Source organism: Ochotona curzoniae, unplaced genomic scaffold, assembly GCF_017591425.1.
Source record: "Ochotona curzoniae isolate NIBS_2020 unplaced genomic scaffold, NIBS_Ocur_1.0 contig_2321, whole genome shotgun sequence".
Taxonomy (NCBI): domain Eukaryota; kingdom Metazoa; phylum Chordata; class Mammalia; order Lagomorpha; family Ochotonidae; genus Ochotona; species Ochotona curzoniae.
In genome coordinates, this window is record NW_024465421.1 from 16669672 (window position 1) to 16693508 (window position 23837).

At 41.1% G+C, this 23837-nt stretch overlaps 1 protein-coding gene across 1 annotated transcript in view; it reads right to left on the minus strand.

Moving 5' to 3' along the window:
• Positions 1–23837, minus strand: part of MRTFB (myocardin related transcription factor B) — a 208470-nt gene that overhangs the window by 69406 nt on the left and 115227 nt on the right. Inside the window, exon 3 of the mRNA XM_040973302.1 lies at positions 17915–18131. Coding sequence (XP_040829236.1) covers positions 17915–18068 — 154 coding nt within the window. The 5' untranslated portion in view covers positions 18069–18131. The remainder of the gene's footprint in view (positions 1–17914; positions 18132–23837) is intronic.

Below are 23837 nucleotides of genomic sequence, written 5' to 3' on the forward strand. Positions count from 1 at the left end.
TCCAGACTTATCACTGCCAGTCAAGGTTGTTAACCATTCCATGGCTTTCCCTGACAGCCCAGCAAGCACTGAAGCGGCCAGCTGGGCGGGCAGCAGGAAGTGCTTGAAGTGACGGAATGCAATGTTGTGGGTGGGCAGCAAGGAGGGGAGAGGGAAGGACAGCGAGCACGGGTACAAGGAGCGAGAACAACAAGGGCTGGCAGGGGCTGTGCGAGGCTGGGGTATGTTAACAGTACTGCGATCTGTGGGCTGTCTGGCCTCTGGCCTCAAAGCGGACCAGAATCCCCTGAGGAGCTGCAGATCAGGGTGGCATGTCCACCCCAGAGGGGTGGTGTGGTGGCTGAGTGCAGCGCAGGAGCAGTAGGCAGGAGAGGGACAGAGCAGCTGGCAGCTGGCCACAATGGAGGAGCTTGAAGCGGCCACAGGGCACTTTTCTGCAGCTTCTCAGATCACCATCAGCCTTCACCACGTCTCTGCGGCACACAGGAAGCCCCACTGTAATGAACCAGGTGACCGGATGTCATCTATCGCTGGTATTTCCGTCTCACTGGGAAGAGTACCTATGTGCCTGAAGTGCTGTAGAGTTACAGTAGGTCTTCCTCTCTGGAAAAGTGAATCCTCTGGTTTCAATATTCAAGGATACCTAGCTGTCCTGGCCCAGAGATCACAACTTGAAAACAAACATTGCCCCGCTCTGCCAATCAAAAGGGTAAAATCAGACACCCACGTCAACAGTGAGCATGCCGAGCCCCAGATCTCGGTTTTGAAATGAGGGCCAAAGAGAAATGATGAGCTCCATGATCAGGCCAGTGGACTATAAAGTCCACTGAAATTTTGTGTTCTGGAAATGGAAAAGCACGAAAAAAAAAAAAAAATTAAAGGAATGGGCCAAAGTTACATAAAACCTCGAAACAAACCAGAGTGGCCAGATTTGGGATTATTTGTACAACAAAAATGACAACAGTACCAGATAGTATCAATCCAATTTTTAAAAATAAAGTATGTGTGGGTCTATGGTGAGTAATACTTCTCTTTTCAGAAGAATACCAGCTAATAGACAAGGAATAGCAAATTAGAAAACCATCAATATGCAAGTGCCGTTAAAATAACTTACTTACGCCAGTACTGCCCTTCAAACTGTGAGTGAAAGATAGTGGGGGAAATAAAACAGTCCTAAAACTCAGGACACTACCCTATATATTAATGAAACCAGCATATGAGAGAGCTATCCGTACCCCCATGTTTATAGCAGCTCAACTCACAGTAGCTAAGCTGTGGAAACAACAGATGTCCATTAACAGATGACTGGATTAAGATGATGTGGCCTACCTGTCCATGACCTGAGGCACAGCTTCCAGCCATATGTGCACAACGTGACCTGTGATATGACTGGAGGATCTAAAGGGATAGATGCGCCTTCTAGCCAATTATAGTGTCATTGCTGGGTGGCAGGACTGTCAGGACCACCCTTTGCCTAGTCTGTAAATTGTACTGGCTTTACAATAAATGGGCATGCCCCATCAGGCTGTCCCCACTGGTTCTTCAGCCAAAGAACACTGTCATCTCATCTGCTGAGTGGCCTTGGGGTCTGTGGCAGGAAGTCTGCTAGGGAACACCCACCATGTGCTCCCTAATAGAGGGTTAAGCCCCCCTAGTGGAGGGTTAATCTTTTGAGTGTAATGTGAAATCAAAAGAAGAAAGGAGGAGGTGGGGTGGGGAATGCAGGCAGGTGGAGGGGTAGAGAGGAACTGTGAGGAACTTTCTAAATCTGCACTGCGATATGTGAAAATTTTCCACCTTATATAAATAAATATTTAAAAAAAAACAGGCAAAAAGATTGCTACTTGAGTAGAGGAAATTAGAACAGGAAAATGCCCATTTATATTTTTCCATAGAAAAGGTACAAATGATTCATAGAACTAGTAAAAGTAGACTTTTATTTTAGTCTTTAAATGTCAAACACTTAATTATAAAATAAATTGCCATAACAGGGTAATTTATATTTAAGCTCACAATTTAACTGGCAAATCTGAAAATACATGTGCCTAAAGACAATGACTATCTTTGCACTAAAGTTAAAATGGCTTCATTCACTGAGTCAAGTACATCCCCAGGGACTGGGCTAGAACGAATGGATACCATGACCTCGATTATAGGTGAGTGGCTGAGAAGTAATTCTTCCAAGCACAGGCTAACACTTTATTCAGTTTCTGAGAAGAGAGAATATGCTGTGAAAAGAATCTTGAAGACATCAATAAATTTGTCTTTATTATATCAATAGCCATCTGAATAACTCTACACAGCATACATTATACACACATTGGTTGGCTGAACTAAGACACAATGTAATCTGATGGGTTCTGTTGAGTATATGGGTAACTACAAAACATCTTCAATCTTCCACGGACCTTCTGATGCAAAAAGTAAACTGTTAATTTTTAACTATAAAAATTACATTTATAACTTTTTGTAATTGCTTTCTTTGCATAAGTTAAAATCCATATCATATCTTAAAAAAGGCTTTCATCTTAGTTTTCTAAATAAAACTTTCCATTATAAATAATAAATCTTTATTATTTATAAATAAATAATAAATCTTTATAATTATTTATAAATAAATAAATAAATATAAATAAATAATTATAAAGATTTATAAATCCTTATAAATAATAAATCTATATAATAAAATCTTTCCATTATAGTGGTCATTTTCATTACATATAGGTACCTATTAACATATATAGGCAGTTTTACTGCCAATCTCTTAATTCCTTACAAGCTGGGTGACCTGATCATGGAATTTTTCTGATCTTCAGAGGTTTTCTAGGTCTTATAAAATGGCAACAATCAGAGTTCACCTAACTGGTGAAATGTCTTTGCCTAATTAGGGAGGAAGCCCTTTCTCTGCTTACTTTGGCTAGTCACTGGCTGGCTCTAGGCCTACGGTATGGGCAAGGAGGAAGGACGGGCAGAAACTCCCGGCGACACCCAACACAGCACCTTGTTTGTAGATAGCTCTAAAAACATGTGTGTTGACTGGCTATGTCACCTAAGGGAGTGAGAAGTGTTTTTTGCGAGGAGACACAAAGAAAGTCAAAATGTGACAGGCGATTTCATTTACATGATTAAAGTCCCTATAAAAAGCAGAGCAGGGAAACACCACCTTATAAAATGTGTTATCTGTACCAGCACATCTAAGCCACATTACAATAACTGTTTTCCAAACATAACTGGCTAACAAAATGAAAATATATATTAAACTCATTTGCTAAAACTCAAATATGACACATTCTAAAGTATATACCAATAACCTTAATTTTCAAAAATGTAATCAGTCTTTTTACTTCTCATTGACTGAGTGGTATTTTATTCACTTGGCTTCCATGTGTATTGTTAGCAAGTCACATGAACCCAATGGGAGAGCCCAATGGGAAAACACCTCCCAGGCCAGAGTGACACAGGAGCCTCACACGCTGTGTCTGCCGCCAGAGACTCTGATGTGTTTCATCTCCTAAATCCCACCTGTCTACTTGCAGCCGACACAGCCCACACTCTCATACAGGCAGCGAGGAGCAGCCCTGTGAACCGAGGCAGGAATCGAATCCCTGGGCCCGGGACAAAGTAGGAAGTAGACACTTCAGGAGGCCAGACTATGAGAACTTCATCCAAGTATTCCTACAATTAGGCTGATACATTCCATGCTAACACATCTATACCAATGTAAAGTCTGTAAAGCTCTGAGAAGCAAAAAGGCACCACACTACAGCAGGATAAGCCTGCACCTGCAGCACCAGCACCCTCCACAGGCAGGCATTGGTTCATGTCCTGGCTGCTCCATTTCCTGCCCAGCTCCCTGCTTATGGCCTGGGGAAGTAGAGGAGGATGGTTCAAGTTTTTGGGCCCCTGCACCTACATGGGAGACCTGGAAGAAGCTTTTGTGGCTGTTTGGGGAGAGAACCAGCAGATGGAAGACCTCTTTGGCATTTCTTCTCTCTGTAACTCTTTCAAACAGAAATAAAATCTGTTAAAAATGCAAGAATAACAATCTATGAAGTGTGAAGGAGACTGAATTCAACATTTACATGGCTTTGAAGCAGAATCCCCCTAACATCACAGGCTACCAAACCTTTCTGCTACTCCCCATCATGTAACATTTAAAAAAAAAGTGTTAGCCTTTGTTGCTATAAAAGTATCACACATAAAGAGCAAGAAACAGAGTGTGTGAACACACACCGCCAGAGTATCTGGTGACTTCACGGCAGGAACTTGGCCCCGGCTCTCAAGCTTCCCTCTGCTTGCAGGCAGAGGTCCAGGGGCAGGGGCCAACCACTCACAATGATCCTACAACCGTCTTTGTTGCTTTTACAGTTAATATAACCTAGATAGTCAGTAAACATAAGAAAAATGCAATGTTTGGTTACCTCAAACAAAATCCAACTGCTGAGGGCCACAGAGATTTAAATTATTTTCCATTATTTCTGTAAGGACAACACAACCAACAGCTCTTTATTCATGAAAAGATGGCTGCTAACCGGTGTGGCATTCCCTCCCTGAGGTCTTAGAGAAAGCTCCTTTAGTCAACTGAACGGCCATGTCCCTTGTTCCAAGGAGCCCACTGCATCTTCCGTCCATTCTATGCCAGTGAGGACAGTGGAAGGTTGCTTCTGTGAAGCTGATCATGGCTGTCAGCCTCAGTCCTGCACCCCAATTCAGCTTCATTAATTCGTTCACCAAAACACATGGAGCGGCAAGGTCTGCCTGTTTGGCTGCACCCAAAATTAAGAAGGTTTTGCTAGCACAGTTTGGTCAGAGGACTAAGCTACATGTCTCCAGAGAGGAGGCTTGTTCCAGGGCAAAAACACAGCCCTTGGGTTTCTAATTCCAGACTCTCATTTCTTGGACTCAACCTCCTGCCAAAGCAACTAGAAAACTGGACAAAATACATGGAACAACTGCTTTCACCAACTGGGGACAGTTCATGTCCCTGGGTGCAGACCATGGCCTCTAAAGGAAGGGAAATACAAGAACCCAACCATTGCCCTGGCTTTCTTAAGTATACCTCGGGGTACAAGGAGGATCCCAAGGCTGGTTCTCGGTTTGCTGTGCTGAGGACATGACGATGCTGCAGGGCAGATTTCTGAAAAGGAACACCTGTGCTAAGAAAGAATCCTAGGAATTTGCCACCAGACCGGGTGGGGGTCTCTTGGGGCTCAGAACTAAACTACACGTAAACAGTGAGACCAGAAAAGGCTGGCCAAGCAGTAACCAGTGATGTAATTCCCACAGTGCATACCACACTGGGGGAATGTGCACCATGAATGCACAGTTCTCCCTGAGGACTCGCCCTCAGCAGATTTCCAAGAGTTCAGCTCCCCCTCATCCAAGCATCACCCCCAGGGTGAATGCTGACCTGGATCTTTCCTGACAGAACTAAAGAAAGCCTGAGAAGGGGATCCCAAATACCTACACAACAACTGCCCAAAGCCTTAAGTTCTAAAGGGAGAAAATAAAAACACAATCTAGACATCGAGCAGTGTTAACAGTCACTACGTTAGATCCAATAAAAATCTCTAACCTACTTACCAAGAAGCAGGAAAGTATGACTCTCTTAACAGGAGAAAAATTGGTCAGTAAGACAGGCTCAGAAGGAAAGAAACTAAAAAAAATAGATCTATAATCAATTTTTACAACCACTTAGAATTTAAAAGCAAATATAATGAGAAATGGACAGAGCAAAAATGAGCGAAATGGAAAGTCTAGAGGTAAAAGAACAATGTCTAAGATACATATTTTATTGAATGACAAATTAACAGCATATTAGACCTGCATTTGGAGAAAGGCACTGAACACTTGGACAAAAGATGTATAGATAAAAAACATTGTAAAAACAAAAGCAGATTAATTCTAAAAATGGCAAGAAATGAGTAACCAAGACAGTGTGGACAAACTGGACGAACAAAACACACAGCAAGATGAATACTCAGCTGTGGTAGGCAGCCACTTTGAGTAGCCCTGCCAGCCAGTATTCACAGCCTTGCAAATGCTCTTCCCTTCAGTCAGCTGCTTCCAGCCAACAGACTAACGGCAGGCAGTGCTGAGGGGGTTTTACTAAAGATGCTCACATTTGCTCTGCTAGCACACTTCCTTCCTACCAGCTTTAATAAAATGAGCTGCCACGTTGGGGGCAAGGAACTCAGGGTGGCCTCTAGCCAACAGCCAGCAAAGACTGAATCTAAGAACAATGCAAACAAGCTTGAAGGGGATCCTTTTTAGCGAAACCTTCAGAAGAAACCCAGCCCTGGCTAACAGCCTAGCTGCAGGCCCTCAGAGCAGGGGTTTGCAGACAAGCCATGCCTGAATTCCTGACCCACAGAAACTGAGAAGTCAGATAACCTGTTCTATTTAGCTGTGGGATTTGTTGCACAGTAATGCATACAGTATGTCAGATGTAGCAATAATTACCTTAAGCCTAAGTGATATAACCATTACAGTTAGGAGATTCAACTGTATGCTGTACATAACCAACTGTAGATATAATGGTACACATGGGTTAAAACTTAAAAGCATAGGAAAAATACCCTGGATAACGCTAACCCTAAGAACTTAGAGGAGCACTGATACCAAACAGGAGACCTCAGGGGAAGGATCACCACCAAGGATGCAGGGAAAGCTCACAAAGGAACACCTAACCAAACTTCCAGAAGACATGAAACAACAACACCGAAGGAAAACAAACTCACAAGGGTGGTACAGACCTATTTTTGACAATCCTCTGGGAATCGGTGGTGGTGGTAAGTGGGCAGAAAATCAGTAAAGATGTAAAAACACTCAAACTCAAACCAACTGGATCTAACAATTATGGAACAGGTACCTTCTAGAGTAAACGGCAGTACATCCGCGGATCTGATTGCCCACAGCCTTTGTCTATAATCCTGTGGGACAGTGGTTTTTCTATGTTTTACTTGGATTTGCTTCTTTAGAGGTATGTGCTTATAAAATTAAAAGACAAAAAGCAAAGGAAGCAGGAGGGAAATTCATACATACATATAGGGGAGTCACAAAAATGTTAATTGTAAACAGATATCATGAAAACACCATGCATATAGATTTCAATTTTTTTTTGCAGCAAAATAAACATTTTTCATTCCAATTTCCACAGTTTTGAAGGATCCTAGTGCTTGGATAATCAAATGAAATCCCCAACTTTGAGAAGTTCTAGGATTCTTGCTTCTGCTGAAGGCTGACAGCTCCCAACAATCCCTCAGCTATGCTACCTTTAAATACAAATAAAAAAGCAAACAAGCGTGCAACCAGAGATTTCTCATCAGCAAAGCAGTACCCAAACAAATCATATTTCCTCTTGAAAAACTGAAGAGAGCAACAGGTATAGACAGAAAAATCTGTTAGAAAACACATCAAAGAAGCAACAATTTCTCATTGTTCAAACATCACCATTATCCTTGGCTTGAGAAAAATGGCAACACACTTTCTAAAACATTATCTTTTAAACACTCAAGAGCCACACAATTCTTCAGTACATTCAACAATCATTTGTAACTAATAAGTAAGCAATTCATATTTTGTTACCTTTTTTTTTTTTCACTAAACCAAGGAGACTTCAGATGTCCCAGGTTTCTGGCAGGCTATTAGAATATAATAAAATGAGCTTTATTTACATTACTAATTTTAAGGGGTTTGACTGAGATCCCAAATCAACTTGCTTGTTTCAATTTCATTTTAAAACTCATTGCAACTGTATTACATTCCTGTAACAGAATCAGACCAGAAATAAGCTTTTGATTGTACAGAATTTATATTTACTGGTTAAAACCTGTAGATTCATAGAAGGCATTGACTCAGTGGAAAGAAACAAGAAAGAAACAAACCACACATAACTCCCCGACAAGTGGGGCCCTTTCCAGTGTGGATTGCTGTTCCCTGCTGGACTGTACTTGCCACTCAACAAGCTTCAGAAGGGACCACTGTGAAGCTACTCAGGGTTAAAGGCAACTCAAACCCAAACAAGTTAATTATCCATTTCCTCAAGAGCACCAGGCTCCCGATCTCTTGGGTTCCACTCTTTATTTTTAGCACTGCAATCTTTTTTTTTGAAACAAATAACACACAATAGCATTTGGATTCGTTGAAAAATAATTACAGCACTGCCCCAACTTCATGAGCTCAAATCTCATCTTGAACAACGCCACTACACCAACATTTCACAGAATTGCTCTAGAACACTAGAACTGTTTCCACACATTTCACACATTTCTGAAACAACTTACACACACACTTTAAGATATGTATTTGTTTCTTAAAAGATAATCTGAATTTAACAGACTGCCTCATTAAATGTTGGGCTAATGAGAAAAAAGATGTGGTTACAACACAAGGTTTCCTAGAAACAAAAAGTTAGATGACAACTCAGAACAAGAAATCTTTTCAAAATTACAAATAATTATTTTATTGCTTCAAAATATTAAAAGTCTTCCATATAGCATGTATAATTTACATCAAATACCTTAAAAGAGTTTCAACAACTACATCAACTAATCTCTTCAGGACAAGTACTTAAAGAAAAAAATCTGTAGACCAACCCTCGATGACAGAGGATTTGTTTAGGGGTTTACCAGATGGAATGACCCTGCTGGAATGCCTTCCAGTAGCCTGTGAAAATGTCAGAATGGCGTCTGTGTTGGAGGTCACAGTCCCTAGAGAGCTCTGAGTTTCAGCCCGTTTGTCTTTTCACATGCTTTAGTATTTGAAAATCCTTCCTTGTAGACACTGACTGATGCCCAGGGAATGTGCAGATTGTGGGAACTGGCAGTACCCACGAGGGACGAGCTTGATGGGAAATCTGCGCCTGCTGCGTCTGCCCTCTAGGTGCTCACTGGATAAGCTGCTCTTCAGATGCTATGAAGGTATGTGACAAAACATTAAGAAACTGCATATCGATTTGACTTCTTTTAAAAAAAAACACTGCAGAAAATGGGAGTAAAAGTTAGGACTACTGAAACAGTAGGTTGTAAAACATCATAGCAGAAAACCTGAAAAGCTTTATTTACTTAGTACGAACTGAAATACTGCAGTCAAAAAACCATACATATTAATAACAGTGAAGAACCTAACCATATGTGCATATTATTTAATCTGCTTAGCTTACACTTAGCTAATCCACACAGAAAACCAGTAGAGCACTGAGAGTGATATGATCCTCAGATGGGAGATGAGGAAACTGAGGCAAAGAAGTGGTAACAATGTGTTCAGATCTGCAGAGCTAGCAGTAACGTGGCCAGGATCTGGACTCAAGGTGGTTCCAGGTTGGTGCTTTAACTGCATGTGGGCTGCCTCTTTCCACGGCACTTTTAGGGCAAACACACAACACTGTGTAACCAGAGCATGTACCAATTAGATAGCATGTCCTAGCCACTTTAAATACTTCGTTTCACTTAGTCCTCCCAAGAGTCTATGGGGATGCATCTAACATTATCACTACTTAAGTATGAGCTGCAGTCCTTGGCTGGCCTGATGGAATACATGTAATGCAGTGGAATAAGATCTGCCAGACTTGACCATGTGGCTTTCTCAAAACTAACACCTTCATCTGCCATCTGAAGAATCTTCGAGACTAATTTTCCCTACACGTAACGGGGGGAAGATTAATTCTAAAGATCTATAGATACCAGCAATCTTTATGAAGGTATCCTACATTTTGATTTTTCCTCATTATACTATTAGCATAACATCTAAGAATTATGTCAGGGTAAGAATTATCAATGTTCATTCAGTAAGCGTTGCTCACAGTGGTCATTTTTCCTAGTGGTTAAGATGCCCACACCCCACCACAAAGGTCCTGGGTTTAATTCCTGGCTCTTGGCTTCCAGCTTTGGCTCTGCCTGAGCCCAGGTCATTGTGGAAATCAGCAGGTGAAGCAATGGACAGTAACTCTGTCTTATCTCTTTCCCTGTCCCTCAGATAAAAAGTTAAAATAAAAAAATATCTGTTTGATAACAACAGTAACAACAGTAATGAAATACTCTGGCATCCAGCTTTTAGCTTTGGCATAACCCAGTCCCGGCTGTTCAGGGCATTAATGGAGTGAACCAGGAGATGCAAGTCTGTTCTCTGGCTCTCTCTTGCATACATTCATATTCTCTTTCTCTCAATCTCTCTCTCTCTCTCTCTTTCTCTCTCTCTCTCTCTCTCTTGCTCTGCCTTTCAGATGAAAAGAAATACACTTTTTTTTAAAGCATCAGATTTTCATCTCTTAACACTTTGGGAGAGCCGAGTATTCTGATGTGGCAAAATTTCCTTTCTAAACAACGTGCTGGTGGTTTGATAGCGCCGTCTCCAATCCACATTGTCAACTGCAGCTTCTGTCAGAGCAGGGCTTCTGCTTTGCAGCTATGAACCTCACATCTGTGCAGTGCTCACAATCCTAAAAGTGGTCAGTTTTTAAACTTAGCCTACAAGAACCAAAGGCAAGTTGTGAATCAGCCTTTTTGCTTTTCTCATCGTCTTTGTTAAACATAGAGGTTACATATCAAAAGTTTCTTGATGAAAAGATACTTGACTATTAGCATTTTGTTAATGACAACAGCAACATAAAAGAACAGAGAAGACTATGAAAACTTGAATTAAAAAAAAAAGCTGAAATGCTGCCTTTTGATAGCCTGAAGCTACTAAAAATATTAACACATACCTGCCAACTCCTAAAAACTACGGAAAATAACATGCTGTATAGTCTCAGACATTATTTCTGAGGAAGACATAAATTATGCCAAATTCTCATTCCTTTCAAATACAGGGGAAAGTCTGATTAATGGAGAGAGCTGGCATATATGTTTAACAACACAGCCATGAAGAATGCGTTCAACAGCAACATGACTAACTCACATCTATGGAGCTATCTTCAGTTGTTTCTGCTGCCCAATGAATAGCGCAAGGCAAAAGTGATGAGGTCTCAGAACACATGATGTAATGAGGAAGGGCAGCCAGGAGAAAGACACATGGGCTGGAAGCTACCATGCGCAGACTGCGATGGGCACACTGGGACACAGAGCGCTGCTCAGACTTACCCACACCCACGGCCTGAGTCAGCAGAGGAGGCTGGAGTCCTGACTCCCCAAAGACTACACTTCCTGTTAATGACAGGGCAGCAGGTGAGCGCAGGACAGCCAACAGCACAGATTTCAAGGAGTCATTCAAACATCAGCTAACAACATTTGCTAGTTAGTCTGGGTGAATAATTCATCACCAAGCCAAAGATGAAGTTTCAATATGTTTGCTGTTCTATTACATTTGTCCTACTGCTTTCCATGAGAATAGTACTTTATTACTGATGTCTTAAGTAAGCTAAAACCACACAGGAAGAACACAACCCAGGGTCACCTTTCCCCAATATACTCTACATACTTAGCAGCTTCTTTCTGAGGCATGAAGGAGAACAGATGGCCAGTATCTTTTGTCTTCTATTTAAAACTTTATTTGCCAGAACAAGTCTTTGTGGTTGGGTTAGGTGGCTTACTCCTTACAAAGCAAGATTCGACTGATCCCAGTCTAGCTGGGATCAGACACTGGACTCCAGTCTTGTGAAAACAGATAATCCATATAAGAAATAGTTGTTCCCATGGCTCCAGTATCTAGAGAAATCTTGTTTAAAAAAAAACCCTCAAGGTAAGAATCTTTGTGCATTTAAAATGATGTGGCCTCATTGCTGATAATGACTAATTGTGTTTTAAGTCTTATTTTTAATAAATGTTAAGTATCCACAGGGCATTTCTACATGAGGACACAATTCAGTGTCAGCTAAAAATGGGAGAATGTTAGTTCACGTGCAGATCTTGTCCTCCATTCTTCTATATACACACACCACTTGGGGTGCTCAGCAACGCATGCAGCAAACCAAACCCCAACAACAAAGTTAGCTATATAAGACCCTAGAGTTGAAAAAGAGACAGTGGATGGAGTTACAGGTGCTTATTTACATTTTGAAACTAAATATTATCTAATAGCTCAATGAAGGTCAGTACGGAATAAAGCACCTCATCCTTAACACAGTCACATGGTTTTTCATTAGCCTAAACAACAAGAGTACGAACTGCTGCAAGTCCCAAAGATCAATTTTTTAAAAAAAACATTTAAAATTTGACCAAGAAAATTACATTCAAGTTTATTTCTCCTTTTAGTCTATATTATCTAACTCCTGAAAGAAATTATTAAAGTATATAAAAATCTTTATGTCTTTAAGATTTTAAGTACAGTACTGGCAAAGCTAATTCCGAGATAACCTTGCAGAAAATCTTCCATCCTTGTTACCTCCAGTTACAATCAAGAAGAACAAGAATCCCCCTGATCCATTTCTTGTTCAGCACATATTTAGTTCCTTCCCATATAAGACACTGTGAGAACTTTCCGTCATCCCAGAGAAAAACAAACATTTTCACTCCACCATCTCCTTCAGCCACAGTAGCTTTGGTGTGGGTTTGTACAAGGAACAGAGTTGTGTCAAAGTTCAATGCGTACCACCTTTGTGCATTTCTAAACACCTGAGCTGGCAGTAAACCTAACAGGTAATGAGGAGTGGGGAGAAGCTCTCAAAGTAAAACCCACAGAAAAGACTATCTATGAACATAAAGCCCCTTATTCTCTGTGTGTAAGGCAAGCAGCTCCCTTTGGCCGGGTTCCCTGGCTAGGCAAAGTTCTTCTGGTGCAGACACTGTGATCACAAGCACCAGACCACAACTATGGCAGCTGACGATAACCCAAATGTAACTGAAGAAAACCAGCCCACTCTTCCTTTCCGAGGCCGAAGGCTGCTGTTTCCTCCCACCGTGCCCTTCCCTGCTTGAGGAGGCATCTGAGCTTTTCCTACTTGGGGTTTCTGACCCCCATGACTCCCACTGCTGACCATTTGAAGGTATGCTAATAGGAAAACAGAAAGATGGATCTAATACGTGGGAAAAACCATTCTGAACTGAAGCCCACCTCCCTGCGCTCCATCTGTGCTGTGCTCTAGAAAGGGCAGGTGGTTCATTTCTCTGCCTGTGAAGGGCTCACTGGCTGGGAGAAGCGAGCTGCTTAAAGGGCTGCTTCCCTTTTTCATTTCAGGTGCCACCAGCTCTAGGATTGCTTCAGCTCTACCCAGGGACATCTTTACTCAACATCTTTAACATTTCCTCTAGGAGTGGGAATAACTTGCCATTCTAACTATGGCTATCGGTATAAATATTAATAAAAAAATTAAGAGACATTCCTAGAATCACTCTTTAAATGTCAACATCACTTTCCTTGTAAAGCTTAATTAAGGGGAGCACTATGGCACAGCGCATTAATCCAAAGCTGCAGTGCCAGCCTCCCATATGGGCACTGTCCCAGCGATTTCCCTTCCAATCCAGCTCGCTGCTAATCAACTTACGAGAGCAGCACAGGATGGCCCAAGTCCTCGGGCACCTGTACACAAGGGACACCAGGAAGAAGCTACTGGCTCCTGGCCTTGGCCTACCCATCCCCGACCAATGTGGTCTTTTGAGGAATGAAACAGCAGATGGAAGATCCCTCATTCTCTCCTCTCTAATTATGAATTTCCAATAAATAAATATCTTAAACAATGTTTGTTTATAAACTACTAAATGAGGTACACATTAATCCTAAACTGAATAAAGTAAAATTACCCCGTAAAATCTGAATTGAGCATTTCATAGAATCTACATAGTTCTCTGTACTGCACTTTGGAAGGCAACACTGGTATTCTCACTGCGATGACTGAAACATGGAATTAAGAACTGACCCTCCTAACCAACATTCATGAAAAATGAAAGTGTAGAAATTAAGGTTCTTTGATCTATAAATTACTTGAATATACTCTGCTCACTTAACTGAAAAACAAAGGTTTCTTTTTATTTTTTTAACATTTTCCTAATTTTTAAGCAACATGCTTTCTTATGTATAGTCTAGGGTCTGGTGCCACGGTATAGCAGCGGAGCTTCCGTCCATGGATGCTAGCATCCCGTGGGGGTACTCGTTTGAGTCCTAGCTGCTCCATCCCAGCTGTTCCACTTCTGATCCAGCTCCCTGCTAAGGGCCAGGAGAAGCAACAGAGGATGACCCAAGCACCCAGGCCTCTGCACCCATATGGGAGACCTGGAAGAAGCTCCTAGTTCGTGGCTTCAAGCCCATCCAGCCACTGATTCTCCAATGAATCAGCAGATGGAAGATTTCTCTCTTCCTCCTTCTGACTTTCAAATAGAAATAAATAAATCTTTTAAAGAAAAACATTTATACTCTCTGAGGTACCTAAATTGAGTTAAACAACGTTTCGATTCATACTGTTATTTGTGTTGAGAACTATTGAAATTATTCTGTTAGCATTTTTCTAAATAAATATTGCTGTCATTTCTTTTTAAAAAATATTTATTCATTCACTTGGATTTTTATTTGAAAGGCGAGTCAGAGGAAGAAGAAGCGAGAGAGAGCAAGTGCAAGCACATACAAGACCTTCCAACTGCTGATTCATCCTCAGATGGCCACAATGGTCAGAGCTGGGCCAATCTGAAACCAGGAGCTTCTTTCAGATTATCTCACATGGATGCAGGGGCCCCGCGACTTCAGCCATCCTGATGCTTTCCCAGGCCACAAGGAGGGAACTGCATGGGAAGTGGAGGTGGACTGTGCCATAGGCAGACTTGGTACACTATCACACCAGCCCCTCTTTTAGCTTTCAAGAATACAATACATTATTATTAACTGTGAGTCATCACACCATACAGCAAATCTCATGAACTTAATCCTCGTATCTGAAACTTTATATTCTTTGATCAATATCTTCTGTAACATTTAGGTTTCATGTAAGCCTTTTAACTTCTGAAGAGGGAATTATCTCATATCCGAGTCCTTTTATAGTATCTCAGATGCTCATTTACTTCAACTGAATCAACTGGACTCTTGGGGAAAACAACACTGGCTTTAAAATGAACTACATTCAAGGACTGTTTTGTTTTTTGTTTTTAAATGATACAGTTTCATAGGCTCTGGGACTTCCCCTCCCTACCTCCCTCAAGTGATTCCCCCATATTATTAAATATATGGACTTATGATTTATGAATGCTAGTTTTAAGTTAATAAAAATATTTTAGAGAATGAGAAAAATATCAAGACATTAATTGTTACCAGGTTATAACCTTAAAACTGAAAGTGCTAAACAATGTTAGAAACATTTTTAAAACTTTTAAAAATAGCAAAATACTACTTTTTTTCTTTAAAAAAGTACTAATAATAGTTTGTTAATTCTGAGAAAATAATTGGGCAGGAAAGGCACAGACTTTGCGGGTGGTATGTTTTTCACTATGTTACCCATTACACTTTTTTTTTTTTGATTTATTTCACTTTTTATTGCAAAGTCAGAAATACACAGAGGAGAGACAGAGAGGAAGATCCTCCCTACGATGATTCAGTTCCCAAGTGACCACAACGGCCAGCAGTGCGCTGGCCCGGGAGCCAGGAGCTCCTCCGGGTCTCATACACGGGTCCCATACACGGGTCCAAGGCCCCAAGGTCTGGGCCGTCCTCAACCGCCCTCCCAGGCCACAAGCAGGGAGCTGGATGGGAAGTAGAGCCGCAGGACTAGAACCGGCACCCACATGGGATCCCAGTGCACGCAAGGCGAGGATTTTAGCCGCTAAGTCACTGCACTGGGTCCTACCCATTACATTTTAAACCATATGCAGGTATTGTCTACCAACAAAATGACCTACACTCTACAGCAGAGCTGCTCTCATGAAATGTTACAATCAATGCCAAGTTAAGCTTGTGTTGCTGATATGACAGAATTGTAGAACAAGGTTTTTAATAAAACAGTCTGTTTTGTGAAAGATACTTATGAGTGAAATATTAAAGTATTAAAGTTAGCTAATCCAGGTATTAAAAAAAAAAAAACTACTGTAAAACTCCAACCAAGGAGACAGGAAGAGATATACCTTGGAAATCAGAGCTAGTTAGATGATGCAAAGGGTTCTACTGGTGAGGAAACTACTGACCACCAGGCTTCAGGTGTGGAGTGAGTGGAGTGTTTTTATGGACTGTGAAAATTAAAGCAATGCCTTTGGGGCTGGCACTGGTGCAACAGGTTAAGTCGCTCACTTGAGATGCCAGCATCCCACACCAGAGTGCTGGTTCAGGCTCTGGCTGCTCTGCTTCCTCCAGCTCCCTGCCAACACACTTGGGGAAAGCAGCAGAGAGGTCAATCACTGTGGGAGATCTGGATGGAGGTCCAGGCTCCTGGCTTCAGCCTGACCCAGGCCTGGCTGCTGAGGCCATCTGGGGAGTGCAGCAGCTGACGGGGGTTTGGGGGGTGGCGGCTGGCCGGTATCTGCTTTTCTATCACTTCGCTTTTGAATAGTAAGTCTTCTTTTTTTTTTTTTTTAAGTGATTCTTTTGTATCACTGTATTGCCTTATAAAATGCAACTAAAAGTCTTAAATGTTACTACTTTATCTCTCCAACAGATTGTAAAGAGAGACTGCGCTATAGCTAGGTTTCATTTATACTCAGGCTTATCTGTGAAACTTTGCAAGAGAATTTGGTCAACTATAAAGGATGAATAAATGATTGTGAAGAATAAACTCTTGCCCACACAAACTTCCCTCCTCTGCTACAGACAATCATTTTTGTGAGCAGCCGTGCATTCTGATGTTATTCCTCTTCCACTTATATTTTCTTCCAGGGAACGACTTTAAATGTTACACTGGTGTATGTGGCTTATGTAAACTATGATCCCATTTAGTCTGATTTCAGAAGGGGCAGCTCCTCTCAGCTTCCAGCTAAGGGAGAGGCAGGTTCCTAACCAACACAAGGCCGCCCTCACAGGTCAGCACAGCCTCTGAGAGGCAGCCATAGCACCGCACCCAACATGTTGCTCCAAGCCAAACAAAATGTCCAGGGTTTATGCCCACAACCAGACTCAGACACAAAGTGAAACATTCACTCCAAGGCAGAACAAGTCAATGCTCAAGACAAGAACTAAAAACTAGCAGTATGTGCTGCCATTCTAAGAGAGAGCAGACCAGTCAGGACAGCAATTGAGAAGCACTCAGGATTTAGGAGGAAAGTGACTGGGCACAGAAGGGAGCATTCTGAAAGCCAATGATTTCATTTCTTCCTGGCTTTTCAAATGGAAATTAAAAAAATGTATTTGGAAAACCTAAGATTCATGAGGATAGTGGAAAGCATATAAATCCAGTTGAAACTTTAATTTTGCACTTCTTAATGTTTGTGCTTTAAATTTTAGCATTAAATTGTAATTGCTTTTTAAGTGTTAAAAGTTGAATATCTACCATTTATCTCCATTTATGTTTCCTAGAAACTTTGAGATGCTGTGTGATCGATGGAAATATGTTGAACAGATAAGAGCAGAGAGTTCTTACTTTGCACACAGGATGAACTAACTCAAGAATGAGAATCTGATGGGTCGACTGGTCTATTTATCTACACATGCTCATATTAGAAGTTTCTGCCTTCTTAATGAGCATTGAGATAGCTTAGATGTTGCCAGTTCCGACATTAACGTGTGCCACAGTGGAGACGCGGGCAGAGGAGAACACACTCCCCTTGCCCAACTACTTTTTGGCAGTGGCACAGGAAAATGCTTTCCAAAGCCTTCGCAGCAGGAAATCTGTGCTAAGATGGTTAAATCCAAATCTTATTCCCAAAGATACTGACAGGTGAAATATTAACAGAACTAGACAGAAAGTGAAATTCTGCCCATTTCTTAAAACCAGCAGCACCTCTATGGAGGTGTTCTTATTGACAAACTGCATGCTGAATGTAATAGACCAAAAAAAAAAAAAATTATTACCAAAGTGGAGTAAGTAAGGCTCAATAGAGACCTTTGACCCCAGTGCAACTGCTGGAGAACTCACCATTCTTCCTTTCGTTCAGAGGGGGCAGGTGCTGACTGGACTGCAAGGAGAGCTCTTGGAATTCATGAGCCACGGCCTCACTCTGAGGACTTGGAGCAAGATGGGCTAAGGGTCCCAGTTCATCCTCAGGGTCCACGGCCCCTGTGTGATCCATTGTGTCCCAGCCACTGGCGTCAGGGAGTGCGCGTCACCTCTGGAGCCTGGCCTGTTGAAGAGACTGCCAAAATAAAGAATGCATGAGTAGAAAGTATGTTTATTTTTGCCCAATTTGCACAAAAGTATTAAAATGAGAACCAATGTCACTGCTGTGTGGCCATGATCAGTCCACTTGCACCGTGCTGACTTCAGGCTCCTGTCTAACGCTTCCCATTTTAAAAAAAAAAAACTTAGAAGATAAATCAAAACTGAAAGATATTTGTGTATTTTTTTACCATAAAATTACACATATAGATATTGCTATTTACGGTTTTAAATGCAAGATGAACTGAGAAGACACTCGACTAACATTGATGCAAACAGTCTGGCTTGCGAATCCATTAGAACCCCCACTTACAAAGTGGTGTAAATCAGCTGGCATTCAATACAAAGTGGTACTTTGAGCTAATTCACATGCTAACCTCAAAAAGTTAAAAGGTGTGTTAATTTGGCTGGGAAAATATTTGAGAACCATGTCTGTATTTTTTTTTCCATAAGGCATCTTTCACATAATTTTTGAAGATTCCTTGTGACTCATGACAAAGAAACCAACTTTGAAGTCACTGAAATTTGGCTTGCCACAGCCTAACTCTGTCCATTCTAACACAGAAAACAGTCAAGTACCCAAGACATATCAAAACCCTAAGTCTGTAGGAGAGACCCTGGCTCAGGGACTCCACGTGGGCAGCAAGAGAACTGCGAGTGGATGCTGGGAGGACGGTGCTCTGCCAAGATGCTGCCTGCTGACGCAGCGGCAATCCGTGGTGCAGTGACTCAGCCACTTGCCTCGTGGCAGACACTCAGGAGGGGTCCCAGTTCTGGACTATTTCAAATAAGTCCGGTAGGAACATGTCTGTGTTCGTATTTATATGGTTTCAAGTATTCATTTCTCTTTTGCAAATATCAAGGAGTGGAGTCGCTGGATGACATGGCAGCAAAGTTTTTATGCAGTGTCTAACTTTTTCTGACACGCTTGTACCACTTTGCACTTGTGCCATCAGGATCTGAGAATCCCACTTATTCCATATCTTCACTAATACTGCATATTGGCAAATCTTTTTCATTGCAATCATCTTGATTCACAGCAATCATCTAGTTTGTTTTTTTTTTTTTAACAAATGTTTACATTTAAAACCATTTATTTGAATGGTAGAATGTCAGAGAATAAAAGAGACTGAAATCGCCGATCTGTTAGTTCACTTCCCAAATCGTTGCAATGGCTAGTGCCGGGCCAGGCCAGCCCAGGAGGCCGGGGCTCCCCCCACGTCCCCTGAGTGGGTGGCAGGCGGCCTGAGGACCTCTGGTGGCACCAGCTGCCTCTGAGGGCGCACATGAAGAAGCAGGTCAGATGTTGAGTCAGGGCTGAAACCCCGAGTCTCACTTCAGCTTAATGATGCCGCACAGCTGCTAGTGTTTATTATCCGCTTTCTGTCTTCTCAGCAATAAGTATCTGATCAAATGTTCTGCTCTTTTCTAAAATTAACTACTTTGTTTCCTTCTTAGTTTCAATAGTTTTTTAAATTTTCTGAACACACATGGTTTATCAGATATGTGATTTGCAAATATTTCCTCCAGCCTCTGGCTTAATTATTTTATGCTCTTAACAGGGCTTTGTGAAGAGCAAATATCTTTCATTTGATAAGGTGCAATTTTTCAGTTTTCCATTTGATGGATTTTTGTTTTTGTTGTAGCTAATTCTTTGATTAGCTCAAGGTCACAAAGTTTATAACCCATAGCTTTTTCTAGATACAGTGTTATGTTGTAATTTTAAATTTATGATCCATTTTGAGTCAAATTTTGTATAGGCAATAAGATTTGAATCAATGCCCCCCACCACACCAGGATATAAATATCTAATTGTTCCAGCATCATTGTTTGAAAAGGATTATCTTCCTTTGCTTACACTTCTGTGGAAAGTCGAGTAGCATGCGTATGCGTACATCTAGTTTTCTTGACTTTCTATTTAGTTCCCCAGAACAAGTAACCTGAAACACGGTGTGTAAACTCTTCCCCAGGTCCCTGGCTGATTCATGAACCATGCAAGTGCCAGGCAGACTCCACGCAGCTTACAAAAAGGACTGCATTGAAATCTGACAGGCTGCCCACCATATCAAAGACAGAGAGTGCAAACATGAGTTTAGCTATTCATCTAATATTCTAGAATTTCTAGCATGTTCACCAGAATTTCTAACCCAATGAGAATGCCTTCTGGTAACACAGGCAAGTTTTTTCACTAGAAGGTACTACAAACGTACTCATTCAGACTAAGAATTCATTCAAACTAAAAGAGAAGTGACAGCAGAAGGAAAGCTAAGATATTTAGAAATGAAAACAATCGTAAGATGTGAACAATTAAGTGAATACTAAAGGCTAATTTTTGTTCTTAAATGTTACCAAAGTAAAAGTTTTAACATCTTATTATGGGGTTTATAGTAGATGAAAAAGTAACACAAGAAGTCTTCAAAAATTCATGGAAAATCAGTACTATTAATAATATCATGGATGGATTAGAAAAAAATTTGCAGGCCTGGTGAGATGGCACAATTGCCTTATCCCCACTCTGCAAGCACCAGAATCCCGCATGGACACCAGTTTGCATCCTGGCTGTTCCACTTCCCATTCAGCTCCCTGCTTATAGACTGAGCAAGAAGTGGAAGATGGCCCAAAGCCTTGGGACCCTGCACCAAAATGGGAGATTGGTAAGAAGTTCCTGGCTCCTGGTTTCAAATTAGCTGAGTTCCAGCCATTGCAGCCATTTGGGGAGTGAACCAGTGGATGGGAATTTTTTTTTTCTTTCTCTCTGTAAATTTGCAACACCCACCGCCCCTCCCCGAAAAAGAACAAATCTTTATTAAAAAATTTTCCACTCCAAAAATTTTAAAAACATTTTCATTCTCTGAGCGTTTTTCTAAGTATTCATTTGGCCATGAGAAGTATGACATACAGAATAAAATGCAATGTATTCAATGCTTTTTACATTTCTGTCCATTACAAGGAAACAGTCCAATTTTAAGTAGACAGGGAAATTAGGATAGTTCACTCCAGTCCCTAATCAACCACTAAAAAAAAAATAAGAGTTTTTAAACTATAACATCAACATGGGAATTAAAATGACATCCTAAAAATACACTGTTAACACCAAAAAGGAACACTCAAGAAATAACAAATAAAGGTAGCAAAACTGTAGAACTAAAATCCATCTTTTTTTTTTTAAGATTTATTCATTTTTATTGGAAAGGCAGATGTACAGAGAGAAGAGACAAGAGAGGAAGACCTTCTGTCCAATGATTCATTCCTGAAGCAGCAAAGGCCAGAGCTGGTCTGATCTGAAGCCAGGAGCCAGGAGCTTCTTCTAGGTCTGGCACTGGCATGCTGGGTCCCAAGGCCTTAGGCCATCCTTGACTGGTTTCCCAGGCCACAGCTGAGAGTTGGATGGGAAATGGGGCTGTCAGGTTTAGAACTGACATCCATAGGGGATCCTGATGCGTACAAGGCAAGAACTTTAGCTGCTAGACTACCGTGCTGGGCTCTAACCCCCATCTTAGTAATTACATTAAATATAAGTGGATTAAACATTCCAGCTAAAGGAGATTCACACAACAGTTTAAGAAAACAAAATATAATGTTACAAGGCGACATACTCTAAATCTGTAAATACAAGTAAGGTAAAAGTAAGCGGATATAAAAAGTCAGGAAGTCTTAACAAAGCTGTAACGACTACATTAATATAAAGTAGATTTCAAAGATTTTTTTTAGGTTGGTTAATTTTTATGTGTGATTACTTCTTTCCCTAAGAAACACTAAAACAGAATCTCAGTCTCTAAACTATGAATTCTCATTTTAAATTATTCATACAAAATAAAATCTGCTCACATCGAGTTAAAACAAGATACAAGCACTATAAAGCCCTTTTAAATGGCAAGATATGCAAAGTCTGAACATTAGTGCTAATGATTTGGAAGATCTTTTGGGCATAGATTTTAAAATATTTTCGTGCAGTATTACCTTTTCTTCATATTGAAGGTTTTTTTTCCTAATCTATTATACTTTGACATCACATTCACCTTAAACTCCCACACATCCCTCCAAATTAAGAAAATTATAAGCTAAGGAAATCTTCACAAAAATGTAGCAAAGCGAAACGAATACATTTTCAAAAAATTTTTAGCTTGATGTTCAGGAACATTTTTGATGGAATACAGACTATCCTGATTTTTACAAGCTGTCATCTCAGAGTCTGCTTAACTACTTAAAACTTTTAAAAATGAACTCCACCACCAAACTATTAAAAAAAAATAAAGACTGTCTAGAAGTCACTAACTGAGGGGTTCACAGGAGTCTCTGGATAGGAAAGTAAAGTTCAAGCTTTATCTGGACAAACTGACAAAATATTAATCTGGCTAGAACAGACTGAATGAACCGAGAGTTATTATAAACCTCAATTTTCTGTTGCAAATGAAAGAAATCCATGCAGCATGAGGGAAAGCAGTCATCAATCTTCCCAGAATCAACCCTGGTATACGGCTGCACTGAGACGAGCCACAGAGAACACACTCAAAGGGCATTATGCTTCCAGCGGTTCTGCTCACTCATTCCTGTTTTTCTGAGTGGAGGCAGGATAACAGGAGAAAAAAGGCATTGTTTTCAAAAAGAGACTGGCCTTGTGGCTAACGTGGTCCTGAACTCAGTGCTAACTTGCAGATTGAAGTGACCTGACATTCGGACAACTCTTCCACTCTACCTTGCTGCTCCTATGACTAAATAACATAAAGCACTGGTAAATGCAATGGTACGTGATTGCCGTGAAACACAAGAAACGCTGAATACTGAGGGAGCTCCAAGGTTATCCAATCTCACAAGTTTAATACAGAATCAAGCAGCTAGCTTTTCCAAACATACCCAACAAAAAAATGTTCTAGCTTGAACAAATCCGTTGTGCCAACCCTTTCAAGAGCCCCTGAATTACATCTGGAAAACACCAAAGAAGAAAAAAAATTTTCTAAATTCAAACAAGGAACTAACAGCATACTTGAATTATGAAATTCAAAGTTACCAGACACAAATTCCATGTTAAAAGCATTTACAATTAAGTCTTGAAATTAAAAAAATAAAAATTTTAAAGATTTATTTATTTTTATTGGAAGCAAGGCAGATTTACATTCAGAAGAGACAGAAAGAGCTTCCATGCACTGGCTCACTCCCCAAGTGGCTACAATGTCAGAGTTCAGCCAATCCAAAGCCAGGAGCCTTCTGGGTCTCCCACATGGGTACAGGGTCCTGAGGCTTTGGGCTGTCCTCAACTGCTTTCCCAGGCCACAAGCAGGGAAGTGGAGCAGCCACATGAACTGGCACCCATATGGGATCCTGGCACATGCAAGCTGAGGACTTACATCAGTCCCTACGTCCACCTTTAATTTCAATTTTCTTGGACAGACACCCATGAAGGGTATTAATGGGTCCTAAGGTCCCTGGAAGGGTTTCCTCATCCTTGGATCCCAGTCTCTCATGAGGGACTTGAGCCATCCCCACTGCCCGCCAGTGTCAGCATTAGTGGGAAGCTGGAGTGGGGAACAATTCAGGCATGCCGAGGTACAGCAAGGACTGTTTAACCCCCAAGTTAGACACTCCCCAGCAGTGGCATCCACAATCCCAATGCTCCTCGGCCCCTCTCCACGGAGCTGATTTCTTGTTCCTTTTTCTCTAAGGTCAGGGCCTCACACGTAATTCT